Consider the following 15054-nt stretch of genomic DNA (forward strand, 5'->3'; position numbering starts at 1 on the left):
CAATGGGAATCCACTGATGGCATGTGCCTATTTCAAAAAACAATAGCTGAAAACCTAAAACTAAGAAAAACCCATTTAACAATCCACCCTCCCTCCTACTCCCATCCTTTAAATCCTTCCGTAACATTCATTTCTGCTTTGTTGTTTAGAAATGTTACACTTCACTGGGGGGAAAAAAAATGCAAAGCTTCATTATTTGCATCAGAACCATAAGATGTACTCAGACCCAGAGTGAATTCTTATATTGTTACTGTAGATCATTATGTACTTGCTCATCCCTTACCATCATCCCTATGGGACACAGACCTTGAGTAAAATTTTCAAAAGTGCTTATGTGACTTATGAGCCCAAGTCAGGGGTGAAAGTAATTTACAGGACTTGTAGGTACTGCCAGAGTCCTGAGGGGGCGTGGCCTCATCTGGAAGAGGCGTGGCCTCTCAAGATTTAAAGGCCCTGGTGCACCAGCTGTGGCTGGGAGCCCCAGGGTCTTTAAATCAATCAGAGGTTCTGATCTGAAGAGGTGGCTGGGAGCCCCCCGGGGCTCAGGGGCAAATTAAAGGGCCCGGGGCTCCGGCTGCTGGGGGAACCCCGAGCTTTGCGGGGCTGGGGCAGGGATTTAAAGGGTTCTGGGCTGCCCGCAGCCACAGGGAGCTCTGAGCCCTTTCAATCCCCACCGTGGAAGCCGGTGCGGTCCAGCACGGCGTACTGGCTCTTGCCGGTACGCTGTACCAGACCGTACTGGCTTACTTTCACCTCTGTCCCAAGTCCTGTTTTTAAAGGCACTTTTGAAAATTTTTTTGGTTGTCTTTTCTCATGTTTCTGTAAAGTGACTACCATATTTACGGGTGCTGTAAATCAAATAATCATGTTAATAGCTCTTGAAGATCTGGCTGTGAGATGTGCATGGTTTTAATGGTGAACATAAGCCATTATACATTTATACTTGCAGTCTATAAACTACAATTTTAAACTGTTTACATTCAGAACAGGTTTCTGGGCTTTTCCTGCCCACCTCTTCTGTGGAAAACTATTTATGACAGAGACACAGTCATTAGCAATATTTTCATTGATTTTTTTCCCCATCATATATAATTTCCCCCATGTTAAAGGAAGTAGACAGGAACTATTAAATGAGAGGGTATGAAAAAATTTACATTTGCAAGGAAGTATTTATCTTATGCTTCTTCTGACTGGATGTGCCTCAAGGGAATATAGAAGATATGTAATGGGTACAGTACAGAAAGGACTATGTGTATATTTAACATGCATCCTGAAAAGCTAGTGGTACATCTGAAATGTACTTTTAAAAAATAATTGTTTACAGTGTACTGAATTATTATCATAAATGAAAATTAATCCAGGTTTGCATTTGGAAAGCTTAACTGTACTAGCAAAGCGCTCCTAGAGTGCTACCGTGGTTGCAGCTTGAATTGGCAGAATTGTACTTTTGCAAGCATAGTTTATTCTAGCCCCACCTCTACTCATGCCCCCGCCCCCTCCAAAACAACACTAGGTGAAATAAACTAGATTGGCAAACATGTGGTTGTACAGTAATAACTGTGTCTATATTAGGGGGCTTCTGCCAGCACAGCTACATTGGTCAGGAATCACACCTTTTCACATCCCTGTTTATATGTATATCTAGCCTGATACAACAATTTGCAATGCACTGTCCTAATAATCAGGGGAAAATATTTTTCTTCTGTAATTTCTATATCTCTTAAATCATCTAGACTACCTCCTGGTAAGTAGAGGATTGATCTCTAGATTACACTTTCTAGTGCTTTTTCCATTCTTGCTTAATCACTGGGGCTTCCACCACTACTCATGGGAAACTATGTTGCATTTTAATAGACCCCAATGGGTCAAGACTTTTTTTCTGATATCCAGGCTATATTTTCTATTTCCTATCACTCCCACAGGATAATGGAGCAGCTAATACACAACTCAGTTAATACAGGAGAGTAATAATTAATGCTAATCTACATGGGTTTATGGAAATCAGATTCTGTCAAACTAACTTGGTTGTTTTTTTTTAATAAGATTGCAAGTTTGGTGTTGATGTAATAGACTTCTGTACCGTCCCCAGCCCTGAAGCTCGAAAGTACCTTCCACCAACAGAAGTTGATCCAAATAAAATATATTGTCTCTCTCAACTTCTGTAAGGCATTTGACTTGGTACTGCCTGACATTTTGATTAAAAAAACTAGAACAGTATAAAATTAACGTGGCATACATTAAATGGATTAAAGGCTGGCAGATTGGTCTCAAAATGTAATTAAAAACAGGGAACCATCATAGACAGGTGTGTTTCTAGTGGACTCACATAGGGATCAGTTCTTGGCCTTATGCTATTTAACATTTTTACTAATGACCTGGCCGAAAACATAAAATCATCACCAAAAAAGTTTGGTGATGGCACAAAAGTTGGGGGAGTGGTAAATAATGAAGAGGACAGGTCACTGGATTGCTTGGAAAGGTATATGAAAGAAAACAGTATGTGTTTTGATTTAACTAAATGGGAATGTATATGTCCAAGAACAAATATTTAATACTGGGTTCTTCAATCTATCACAGAAAGGTATAACACCATCCAATGGCTGGAAGTTGAAGATAGACAAATTGAGACTGGAAATAAAGTGTACATTTTTAACACTGAAAGTAATTAACCATAGGACCAGTCATGGGGTATCCTCCATCACTAACCATTTTTAAATCAAGATTGGATGTTTTTCTAAAAGCTCTGCTCTAGGAATTACTTTGGAGACTTTCTATGGCCTGTAAAAGCAGCAAAGAGTCCTGTGGCACCTTATAGACTAACAGACCTATTGGAGCATGAGCTTTTGTGGGTGAATACCCACTTCATCGGACTCTTTTACAGATCCAGACTAACAAGGCTACCCCTCTCATCTATGGCCTGTGTTACACAAGAAGTCACAGGGATGCCTTCTGGCCTTGAAATCTATGAATCTTTTGATCAGTTCTGGCAGATGTTTACTCTTTCCCAGTACCTAACAAGGAGATGAACCTTAATAAAATTAATATGCAACAATTATGTCTCAGGCATCCCTTGGTACAGTCACATATCCTACATTTAACAGGCCTGCACAATGAGAAGCCTTACAAAAAAAGCTTGTCATACACCCATCTCTGGACACCCCCCCAATCCCCTCCAGCACACAGCAAGTACCACCCAAAGCTGCCATACACTCAGCCTCCAGGATCCCATCTTTCACCCTTGATACTCTCATCACCCTCCCCCACCCGCCTCACAATACTATTTGAACACACATCAGACACCCCCGACCTCCTGTGCAGCCACCCTCCGCTTCCCCCCCAGGCCTCCCGCTCCTGCCACACTGAACCCCCCCCCGCGCCGCCGCCGCCGCGGGCCTTGCACGCAGCGGAGGGGAGGAGCGGCGCAGAGGGAGCGCGTCCCCGACCAGTGCGCCTGCGCGGGGCGGAAACACGTGGCCGCTGCGCCGCTGGCCTGGAGCAGAGGCCGGGCCCAGAGCGCCATGGCGGCGGCCGGAGCAGCGTGTGGTGGGGACGCCCCGCGGGCCCCCTGCGCCTTCTCCCCGGGCGGCCGCCGCTCCCTGGCGCTGTGCGGCCCCGACGGGCGCCTCCGGGTGTGGGACACGCCGAGCAGCCGCCTGCAGCACGAGTACGTGCCCTCCGCCCACCTCAGCGCCGCCTGCACCTGCCTGGCCTGGGCCCCGCCGGGGGGCCGCCAGCCCCCGAGCAAGGTACCGGGGCGGGAGGGAACGCGGGGCCGGGCCGGGAGTGCCGCCGCCCTGCTCACCGCATGGCCCGCTCGCCCCGTGCGGGGCCGGGCCTGCTCCGCCCCACCCCCCGGCACCATGTGGCTTCCCCGGGGAGAGCAGCCAGCAGGCCCCGAGTGGGGGGGAGCCCCCCCTACAGCCGGGAAACAGCCCCCGTGTGACGGGGACACGCCACGGGCCCCCAGCCCCTTGCGGGCCTCCTGCCTCCTGCCCGCAGCACCCTGCTGGGCAGCGCACGTGGGGCACCCACCCCCGCTCGGGCCGAGGCTAGGGGTGGTGGGGCCGACAGGGCCCCGTCCCGGGGGAGCCGCTCCAGTGAGGGGGGCTAGTGCGCGCAAGCCCTGGGGGAAGGGAGGAATTAGGTGAACTCAGTCCTAGGCTTGCGGGTGGGGAGAGGGGAGAGCATGGGATGGGGGAATCTTACCATCCATCGTGTGTGCGCCTAGTGGTGAGGTAATCCTTGGGTGGCCCAAGCTGGTGTTAAGTGTCTCCGCTGGAGCAGTAGCAACACAGAGTTTACAAAAAGAACAGGAGTACGTGTGGCACCTTTGAGCATAAGCTTTCTGGGCTACAGCCATGTCATAGGTTTCACCCCCACTCTGGACTTTAGAAGTATAGATGTGGGGACCTGCATGTGAACCTCCTAAGCTTAATTACCAGCTTAGATCAATAGGCTGCCACCTCCAAATGTTTGAGTCATCTGGAAAACTCTGTCTTCCCCCCCAAAAAACCTTCCCCTCCATGGGTAGCCTTGAGAGACTCCTCCACCAATTCCCCTGTGAACACTCATCCAAACCCCTTGGATCTTAAAACAAGGACAAATTACTCATTCCCCCTCCCTTTTCCCCCCCCACCAATCCCTGGTGAGTCCAGATCCAATCCCCTTGGATCTTAAAAAACAGGGAAAAATCAATCAGGTTCTTAAAAAGATGGCTTTTAATTAAAGAAAAGAAAGGGTTTACAAAAGAGTTTACAGTTGCTATGTCTATGGTCTTGCATCTGTGCCTATGTATACTTTTTATATATATATATATATATATATATATATATATATATATATATATATAATGCCACAATAACACCTGTGGTGTCTTTCATTAGGGAAAAGACTCCCAGTCCCTTTGTGATGTAGGTAAGTATTTTCCACTTTTACAGGTTGGGGAGTATGTGTCTTGCCCAAAGTCACCCAGTGTCCAAAGCTAGGAAGAGAACTAAGGAACAATGACTTCTTACAGTTCTGACATACCTAGTACAGCCCCATTTATCCAAAATACTTGTGTAATCAAAAATATTTGGGGACCCAGATAACTTGGAGTGGGGAGAAACACTTGGGTAAGCCATTCTCACCTGTGGCTGTGACAGAATGATTTGGCTGATAGGTAGTTCTTCTGAAATAGGTTTGTATTAGCCATATAAATTAATTGAACTGTGTGTATGTATAATAGCTGTAAGTATCCTTTGCTCAAAGAATGAATTATATTTGTAACATGCTGTCCTTCATATCATCTCTATTGGTGAGATACTCTTAAGGAGAGAGTAATCATATTAGGAATTCATACACTATTAAGTTATGTAAAATTCAGTCTCCCTTTGGGATAACATCTATCTCGCCACTTTTGCTCTTTGCAAGTTATTTGTGGAGGGGAATTTTTCCAGGATTCAGGAATGATTTAAATAGGTATGAGTAATATTCAGTGACTTCATTCAGAGCAATCATCCGGGAACTTGGAAATTCCAGTGTTGAATTTCAGAGCATTTGTCTTATTTTTTTTACAGTTCATTACCAAACCAAAGGTGTGATCAGAATTAAAACAACAAGGCGCTAGCTCAGTTACATCCTGTCTACACTGAGATTTGAAGCCACCATCTCAACCATTTTTTAGGATAAAACCAGTATTTGAACCTTGTTCTTGTTCAGAAAGTGCAGTTTCCCCCTGGCTAGTAGTATAGATAGGGTGTAACCATATTATAATATTTCTTTATTTATGTAACATCTGTACAAGGATTTCAAAGTGCTTTACATACTTGTTTAATTTATTCTGAGAGTGCTCCTGAGTATTATCCCATATTACCGATTGGGAAATCTGAGAGATTGTTAATTGCCCAAGGACACAGGATTACTGTGGCAGAGAGAAGTAGTTTAGATCTCCTAATTTATAGACTTTAAGGTCAGAAGGGACCATTATGATCATCTAGTCTGACCTCCTGCACAATGCAGGCCACAGAATCTCACCCATCTACTCCTGTAACAAACCCTATGTCTGAGTTATTGAAGTCCTCAAATTGTGGTTTGAAGACCTCAAGCTGCAGAGAATCCTCCAGCAAGTGACCCTATTGTCCCGTACTTTAATTTGATCAATTATAACACACTTTTGAAAAACATATTTATCATTTGGTATCTGTGCTGACTGAAGAAACTGTGGGCCTCTCACACTTGGTGTATTGCATGTTGGGATACCATTTCACAGCATGGATATGTTTTTGCCTATGTGGATGGAACCAAAGTATGTTATAACCTGTATTATAGCTTTCAAACATTGTTATAACATGGTGTCCTGGCATGGTGTACATGAGCTTAAGCAGCTTTCTAGCAAGAACTGTGTTTGAAAATGGTTCTTCAGAAAAGGGCTAACATGTTTTAAAATCTCTGTGTAGACAGGGCTTTTTATCTTGTGTAAGGAACTTTGTTGAACACTGGGCCACATCTTAATACTAATTATCTCTTAACATGTTGAACTCTGAGCATTACCTGTATTTCAGCATGTTCTCTTGTGGAACTGGTAACTTTTCATATCTTGCAGTATGTGTTCTCTGTAGCTTTGTAACTTGTTGATTTTTTGCTCAGATTGAATAAGCAGGGAAAAAATAAAGCTCTGGTAGCTGAGCCAACTAAAGGATGCTTGTAACACACACTTTGTTTCCTTTTGCACTGGAAAACTTTGTTTTCTGCTAATGTGTCATATGCTTTAAGAACAATCATATGCCAGTAGATGCCTCTAGGTGGTGTTTGGCCAGGTTCCACTTACACAAAGGCAAAATATGTTCTGGACTCTTGCCACTTTAATGATGACCAAACATTTTTTGGCCAGTATGGGGATGAGTTGTAGAAATAGTGAGATCTTGAACTCTAATCCTGGGAATTCCTAGCTCTGTGATAGCTGCTTGGAGCACACATCTCCCCAATCTTTGTATATGTGCTTGTAGTGTGGGAGGTATTTTAGCTTTTGTTATGGTGACATTATTTTCTTAAAGTGCTGGTCAGTAGAAAGTCTCCCTGAAATAGTCCCTTATAAAAATCTACTTTTCAAGTGAGGCTATTATGGAAAAGCATGCCCTCTTAAAAGGAAAAAAATCAAATTATTTTACCATAACTGCTTTAAATAAAATACTAGTATTCCTAAGTCACAATCGTAATTGAATTCTAAATATTTCTTCAATCCGTAGCATCTGAAAAAATAGTAAGACACTCATGTGGCAGGATCAAGTTCTATGTCTGGCACACGAAAGCTTAGATGTTGTCTGGTATCAAAGGCGTCCTGATCCTGCAGTGAGCTCTGTGTTGGGTCACAGTGAAGTTAATAGGAAATATCACCGTGTGGCAATCATTGCAGGATCAGGACCTAAGACTGGTTTGTATTTAGTTCTATGGATTTTTTTGGAAGGGTGTGAGCGAGGCATTTTCTAGATCAATATCTAATCCTCGTGTTTGTTTAGTAGAGGAGTTCTCAAACTGGAGACCCTGGGGGTTGCAAGGTTATTACATGGGGGGCCGCAAGCTGCCAGCCTCCACCCTCACCCTGCTTCACCTCCAGCATTTATAATGGCGTTAAATATATTTAAAAGTGTTAATTTAGAAGGGGGCTCGCACTCGGAGGCTTGCTATGTGAAAGGAGGCACCAGTGCAAACTTTGAGAACCACTGGTTTAGCACCTTTTATTCTAAAGACGCCATACCCAAATGCGCTCATTAGCCAAGCTTTTGGGAGCATTTCAGCGAAGACATAGGGTAACTTTAAAAACAAGTTTCCTTTGGAGAACCTTTGCTACTACTTGGCTCGCTCATTCTGTGACATCAGAAATGTTACGAGTTGGATGGACTTAGGTAAAACTTGCTTGTATTTGTAATGTGTTCTGGAATATCTCCAGTGAACTAAGAATTTTGGGGAGGGGGGTAGAAGTGATGGGAGGGTGGAAAAATTTTAGATAAATTAGTAGGTGCTTCTGTGCTTATGGCTGGTTGCTTGCTATTTCAAGGAGAAAGGGTTTTCAGCACCCATCTGTGCTTAACTGGTTTCATTTTTCCTTTGCAGTTCATCTTTAGTATGAAAGAGTATTAGTAAATGTAGATAGCATTTAGGGTCTTCCGGTACTGTGTGGGCATCCAGTGTGAACATAGGCCTCCTCTTCACTGACCAAAGAACAGTGTTTGTTTAAACACAGTTTTAATGTGACTGCCTCCAAACAAGTTTAGTTAGTTGGTTTAATGTTCAGACCTAGTGTTGATCATGACTTTAAAACCTAGATTAACATGCATTAGACCTGATTTGAAATGTTTAGTTCCAGGTATGAACACGCTTTGAGATGTGTGTTATAGTGTTTGCTGCACTCATGTTTTTGGTGCATTTTTAAAAACTCTTCCTTTGTCTCTGAAAATGAAGCCTGAAAGTATGTTCGTGACAAGCAGAGACCTCAGCTATCCACTTAGGTTTGGCTTTATGTGAAAACTTTTTGAATGGAGTTAGATATTTTTTTTATTCAAATGTCAGTTATTCAGATTTTTTTTAGAGTATTGTAACTTCAGGGATGCAAAGTCTCTCTCTCTTTGTTGTTGTTGCATTGTTTAAAATTTAAAACTTAAATGTGTAGGCTTCCAGATGGCCTGCAGCTCTCATATCTTTGGGCTTGGGCACAAACTAATTACATGCTGCATGTCACCTATTGTAATGTTGTAAGAGAGACACGTATGTAGGTGGAGCAGCAAGGCTCTTGTTTTAAGCCCACAAGGAGTCCTTTTTGGGCTTCCTGGTGGTGCGGTGCATTAGTGCAGATATCCTGTTCTGTAGAGGAAACATCGTTTTGTGTCTTGTGGGTAGAAAGTTTTTAAAAATGAAATCTGAGATGAGGTAGTGTCTACATAAGGTACAACAAACTCGTCAGAAAAATATTTTCCTTTTACCTATGGGGTTGGGGCTGCTTCATTCTTCTGAAGCCCTTAAAGAGTTAAGTATGAACACAGTCTGACATTAAACCCTTGTGAACAGAAGTGTGGTGGTGGTGGCGGCTTTTCCTCCTCCTTTCTTTATGGTTTGGCATCCTGAGGAACTGAGTCTAGTCTCTTTCACTTACCTAACCTGGCCATCCCACCACACTTCTGGCCAAGGAGGACAGGCTGAAACTCTGTGTAGAGATTGTCAGTGGCTCTCAAACTGAGAGCAAGGGATTAAAAAATGGTCTGAGCATGGGAACCAGGAACTAGGAGTTATAATGCCTGTTCTAATACTGACTTCCTTTGTGGCCTTGGGCAAATCACTGTGTTATCCTAATTTTCCCCACCTGTAAAATGGGAATAGCATTTTCCTCTCAGGGGAGTTGAAAATTTATTTAATGTTTGTAAAGTGCTTTGAAAAATGAAAAGTAGTATAGAAATGCTGAATTCTGTTATGGTTTTGACCTTCCCCTTTGGGGATGAAGCATACCCCGTGTATTACCTTTCAGCCTGGCTCTGGGAATAAAGCAAAGACTAGAAAATGACCTTGGGGTTTTCTTCATGGAACAGCACACTGCCACTATGCTATCAGGATTTCATCTGATCTTTTAAAAATAGATTTTGAGCCATAGTGGTGGAAATAAGACTCTTTGGGCTTGTCTACACTAAGATTTGTAATCCTGTTAGTTAACATGTTAAAAACATGATTGTGTCCTGTCTACATTAGAATTTACACACATTTGTTCCCAATTGTGTTTGAACTCTAGGGTTATGGAACCCTTATTTGTGGAAGCAGACCAGACTAACTTGTTACTTTTTTTTTTAACCCTGCTCCCAATCTCTTTTCAGGAGGGTCCTCAGAGGAAAAAAAGGAAATCTGAAGCTGCAGAAGCAGGCGAACAGTTTGATCTGCTGGCTATTGGTACAGCGGTTGGCAGTATTTTATTATACAGCACAGTTAAAGGAGAATTACAGAGCAAACTAGTAAGCATCACATCAATCTTTCTGTCTATTTGTAAGGTCATATCTGTTGCTCAGAGGGGTGGGCTAAGCTAATTTAACAAAGTTTTAAATTCTGAATGGTTATGTAGTTACCCATTCATGTGTGTATGTGGTATCCACAAGAATGTCAGAATAATTCGACTTCTAGTGTTGCAAGTATGTATAGACTGAGGAATTACTTTTTCTAGACTAGCGCAATATCATACGATTACATGTACATTTGTAATTCTTGAGTTCCTTTTAACTCAAAAGGATAGTAAGGATTTAAACACCATGAAATTCATCATGGGTGCATTGCATCTTCAACAATTAGACAATATTCTGTGTCTGAGAATTTAAAAAAATTGCATTGGCTAGCATGGAGATGCTACTTGCACTGGCATGTTGGCTTTTCTATAAAAGTGTGAATCACAGACTTAGCTTTCCATATGACGTCTTGTGTGAGTCCTTTATATTCTCAGCATATGGTTTTCCCAAACCCATCAGGTGGTGGTTCCATCCTGCTGTCATTTTTCCTTCTTATTAACATCACCTCTTCTGTGCCTTTTCATTTAGCCTTGAATTGTAACAAAACAAAGAAATATAATGGTTGATATCAATGATAATATTTTGGAATAGACATATGAGACTGATTTCCTCCTCTTGGTTATAGACTTGTGGGCATTGGTGCACAGTGTGTATGTATTACGTATGGGAAAGCGTCTGTGTACCTTGTTAAGTTGGGTGGTAGTTTAGCAACATTGGTATAAAATTGATAGGGTGAATGCTGAAACTTTGCTGGTGACACGTCTTTATTTTACCCACAAAGTTCATGTTTTTGATGGGTCCACAGAAATGTTGACCATTTTTCTTTTTTTAGTAACAGAATAGTGGCTTTTATTTGGGCTGTCATTTAAAAAAAAATACTTGGAATTGCAAGAACATTCCTCACTCTGTCATAACTGAAAAGTCATTTTTGGTTTTGAAATATATCAGATTTTTTCTCTGCCAATATTTAAGCATAATGCCTTGCTGTGATGATGCTTACTTGGTTTCGCTCACTGCTGACTTGCAGTGAAGACATTTTCCTCTTGGCTGTCTGAGCAGGCTGGTGCTGAATTAAATAGTAAAATTCAGTAAATTCACAGGAAACTCAAATTATGACTAAAAGCAGGTTAGCGATGCTCTTAGAAAACTGTGTTAATCTTTTGGAAGAAGATCCAGTAACTTCTCTAGGCATGTGTTCACCTTCTCATTCTGGTTAGAACAGATTCTCAGTAAAATGCTGTTGCTGCTCCTTTGGTAGGACTTGAGTTCTAATACGAGGTCTCAGATTAAGTATAACCCAGTGCATTTCCCTCCCACACTGATAGACTCCCATGTTTGGGACACATGATGCCGGGATTATTCGATGACTTGACCAGTGAGCCCTGTGATGGGATCCCTGGGGTGCAACATGGAACTATGGGACCACTGTGACCCCTGAACTGTCTCCAGTCTGGGCTGTCTTTCACAGTGCCTTACTAGTGACCAGCAGCAAACACCTCCAGTTGCTGTTATCGTTCAGCACAACAGCATGTGGAGCACTACACCCAGCTAGATTGCATGAATGCTCCCAGAGCCACTCATGAATCACACAGAGAGAGGCACCAGAGCCAAATCTCTGCAGCTCCCAGCACCGCATCTCAGGAATACACCATCTTGCAATGCTCAAGATGAGCAGTGCAAATTTATTAATTGGTTCACCACTTCATCAGTGGAAAACGGATATATACTAGCCTTGGCAGAATCTGAGCAGATTTGCCACACACTTCACACAAACTCATTGGTAAAGATAAACAGTAAAACAGATTTAGTGACTACAAAAGATAGATTTTTAAGTGATAAGCAAAAAATTAGTTACCAAAAGAAATAAAATATAAGCACACAGTCTAAACTCTCAACCCTATTAGACTGGGCAACAACTAGACTAAGCAGTTTTTCCTCACACCACTGGATATTGCAGTTCATAGTACACAGATTTCACCCTTGAAATCCGGGCCAGTCCCCTCAGTTGGAGTCTTCAGAGTGTCCTTGTTGCTTGCAGCATCGGTGGGTGAAGGAGGAAGGGGCCACGTGCTGGGCCTGTGTCTGTTTTATACCCTCAGTCCTGTGTTCTTGGGGACTAGTCCAGGCATGTCTGGGTCATTGCTGAGTCTCCAGGCAAGGTTGAGCAATTCCCCTGGTGTGGCCTCATGCAGGTGAGTCATTGTCAGGGTTCCCTCCCCAGTCTGAACACTGGGGTACAGATGTGGGGACCTGCATGAAAGACCCCCCCCCAAGCTTATTTCTACCAGCTTAGGTTAAAAACTTGCCCAAGGCACAAATTCCTTTCCTTGTTCTTGGACGGTATTGCTGCCACCACCAAGTGATTTAGACAAAAATGCAGGAAAGGGTCACTTGGAGTCCCTATTCCCCCCCCAAATATCCCCACAAGCCCCTTCACCCCCCCCCCCTTCGTGGGGAGGCTTGAGAATAATATACCAACCAGTTGCCTTTAATATGAATACAGACCAGACCCTTTATCTTTGAGACACTAAAATCAATCAGGTTCTTAAAAGAAGAACTTTATTATAAAGAAAAAAAGTAAAAGAAGCACCTCTGCAAAATCAGGATGGAAGGTAACTTTACAGGGTAATAAAAAGATTTAAAACACAGAGGACTCCCCCTCTGGACTTAGCTTCACAGTTCTAGAAACCAGGAATAAAACTCCCTCTTAGCATAGGGAAAATTCACAAGCTAAAACAAAAGATAATCTAATGCATTTCCAGCAGCTCCCTTGCTGCACTATGGTTGTTGATAGGTTGATTGACCCCTGCCCGGGTGTTGGTTACTTTCCTTGCTGTTGCCTCTGGGGAGCTAATATCTGGCTGATTTCCCAACTTACATTCTCTTACATGTGACGTTATGAGAATTGTGTTTATGGTTGTCACTGAACAACCATACAACACAATTCTCATAACTTCATATGCATTAATGATATACATATATAGATAGAGAAATGACTTTAAACTGATCATAACCTTTCCCCTGATACCTTATAAGGGATGCTTTATCTGTAAGATCACGATTATATAAAAATGAGGAATATGGGGGTTACAGGATGCTCTCCCAAGGTATCGAATGTCATAACACCAACCTTCTCTAAAATCTCAGAGCTGGAAACCCTTCTTCTAGTGACTCTGGTTTTCCTCCTCCTGGCTTTTCTCTTTTGTCTCTGCCCCTTATCAAAAAACTCCTTGTGTAGAATATCAGATTTAGCTGCCTTTCGAGATTAGATCGTGACATCCCCATTTTCTTCCTTGTTTGCTCTATTGATTATTGAGATATTCAATAGAGTGATTAGCTATGCCCATCCAGTTGTTTTCCAGGCCTGTGAGCTTGCAGCCATTTTGATCACTTGACGGACAGGAGAGGTGGCTGATGTTTCTTGCTAAGTCCTTGGATCTGGTCTGGTGATGGCTCCTTCTGAAGTGCTGAATACATGGAAATGGCACTTATTTAGCAGCTTGCTTGGACAGGAAGGCTCTCAAAGGGACCATCTGGAAGATATCTGTATCATCAGGGAAGAAGGCTAGCAAGATACATAGTTTATTCAGATAGCTCTGTTTGGGCTGTATTTATGTCGCTGTAAGGAGGAGGGGGATGGTTTTCTTTATCTGTGACTTTAAATTGCTAGAGCAGGCTTGAATTCTCTCACTAAACCTTTCATTACTTAAAGAATTTTAAAGGTGTAACCACTTATATTTCTAGCATCTATCTAGATGCATGTGTGTGAGACCAGCTTAAAACTGCAGTGTAGTGCCATCTCTCTGTTTTGAGTGAATAACCCTTTTCATATTTTCCATAACCTGATTTAGCTCCCCAAAAGTGGCCTGTTCGGTATGTTGATTGCACAAAAACTCATTAGCCAAGGCCCGTTTCATTTGCCCATTAGCAATTAAACCTTTGTTTCTCTTGTAGGATGGTGGTCATGACAATAGAATAAACTGTGTACGGTGGCACCAGGACAATGGTTGTTTATATAGTTGTTCAGAAGACAAACACATTGTGGAATGGAACACACAGACCTGCAAAGTGAAGTGGTGAGTGAGACTGGTCTGCAGTCAATAGTGTCAGCATTACTTTTACACGTGCCCTCCTTCCCCTCATCAAAGCATTTTGGTCAGGTCTAGTTGGAGGTGCCATATTTTGCTATGCAAGGTGTTTGAACGCTGACCTTCATGCCAGCAGGGTCTGGTAGCCAGTCTTCTGTGCTGAAGGGAAAGCTGTCGCTCTGCTGGGCTTCTGAGGGGGACTGTTGTGGCTCTGTTAAGGGCATAAAAGATGCACTGTGTCAAGAAAATAATTGGGTTTGGCATTTCTTCAAAATCAACTTTAAAAAATATCAGACATTCTGGTCACAAGTCTCAGCAAAAAATATAAATTTGAACTCTGAGTGCTTGCTCATGTCCATTCCATATTAGGTGAACACCGAAGAACACCAGTTACGGAAAAGGTAACTGTCTTTTATTCAGAACTATTTTGGGGCTGTCTTCACAAACCAGATTTCACAAGCATTTAATTTAGAACATGCTCTTGTATTATAAAGTAGGTCTATTGAAACTCTAAAATGTGCTGTGCAGTACACTGTCTTCATCTAGTATTTCACAGTCACATAGTTATGTAAATCTGTGTCAGCCTATTGAAATGCAGGCCAAGGTTTTAAAAAATGGTGAATACCCAGCATCTTCTGCTGACTTCACTGGGTGTGCGCTCATTGCTTCTGAAAGTCAGACCACTTGTTTGAATGTTTAAATACAGATTCAGAGCATAACTTCAGGCACCCCTTTTTTGGTATGAACTGAAAATTATTAAAGTGGTAAGACAATTGCAAAAGGCAGAAAATTCATAGATTAAATTGCTAATATATAGCCACAACAAAACAAATATACGTTCTAGTATAAAAGGGCTAAATATTTAAACATCTCTGAAATATGTCCATAACAGCTGACTTAATTTGCTCTTGTTATATTGTATGCTGTGCAGAAAGCTGCTGGGGCAGCAG

The 15054-nt window shown here is 42.5% G+C and overlaps 1 protein-coding gene and 1 non-coding gene across 2 annotated transcripts in view; both read left to right on the forward strand.

Moving 5' to 3' along the window:
* The first annotated feature begins 3451 nt into the window (after positions 1–3451).
* WDR43 (WD repeat domain 43) overlaps positions 3452–15054 on the forward strand; it is a 34827-nt gene continuing 23224 nt past the window's right edge. The window contains exons 1-3 of the mRNA XM_045011241.1: positions 3452–3746; positions 9837–9971; positions 13971–14092. Of these exons, the coding sequence (XP_044867176.1) occupies positions 3519–3746; positions 9837–9971; positions 13971–14092 (485 nt within the window). The 5' untranslated portion in view covers positions 3452–3518. The remainder of the gene's footprint in view (positions 3747–9836; positions 9972–13970; positions 14093–15054) is intronic.
* Positions 10998–11075, forward strand: LOC123367734. Its single transcript, XR_006578617.1, has one exon. It is a non-coding gene; the product is annotated as a small nucleolar RNA SNORD53/SNORD92 (small nucleolar RNA).

Source organism: Mauremys mutica, chromosome 3 (assembly GCF_020497125.1).
Source record: "Mauremys mutica isolate MM-2020 ecotype Southern chromosome 3, ASM2049712v1, whole genome shotgun sequence".
Lineage (NCBI taxonomy): Eukaryota > Metazoa > Chordata > Testudines > Geoemydidae > Mauremys > Mauremys mutica.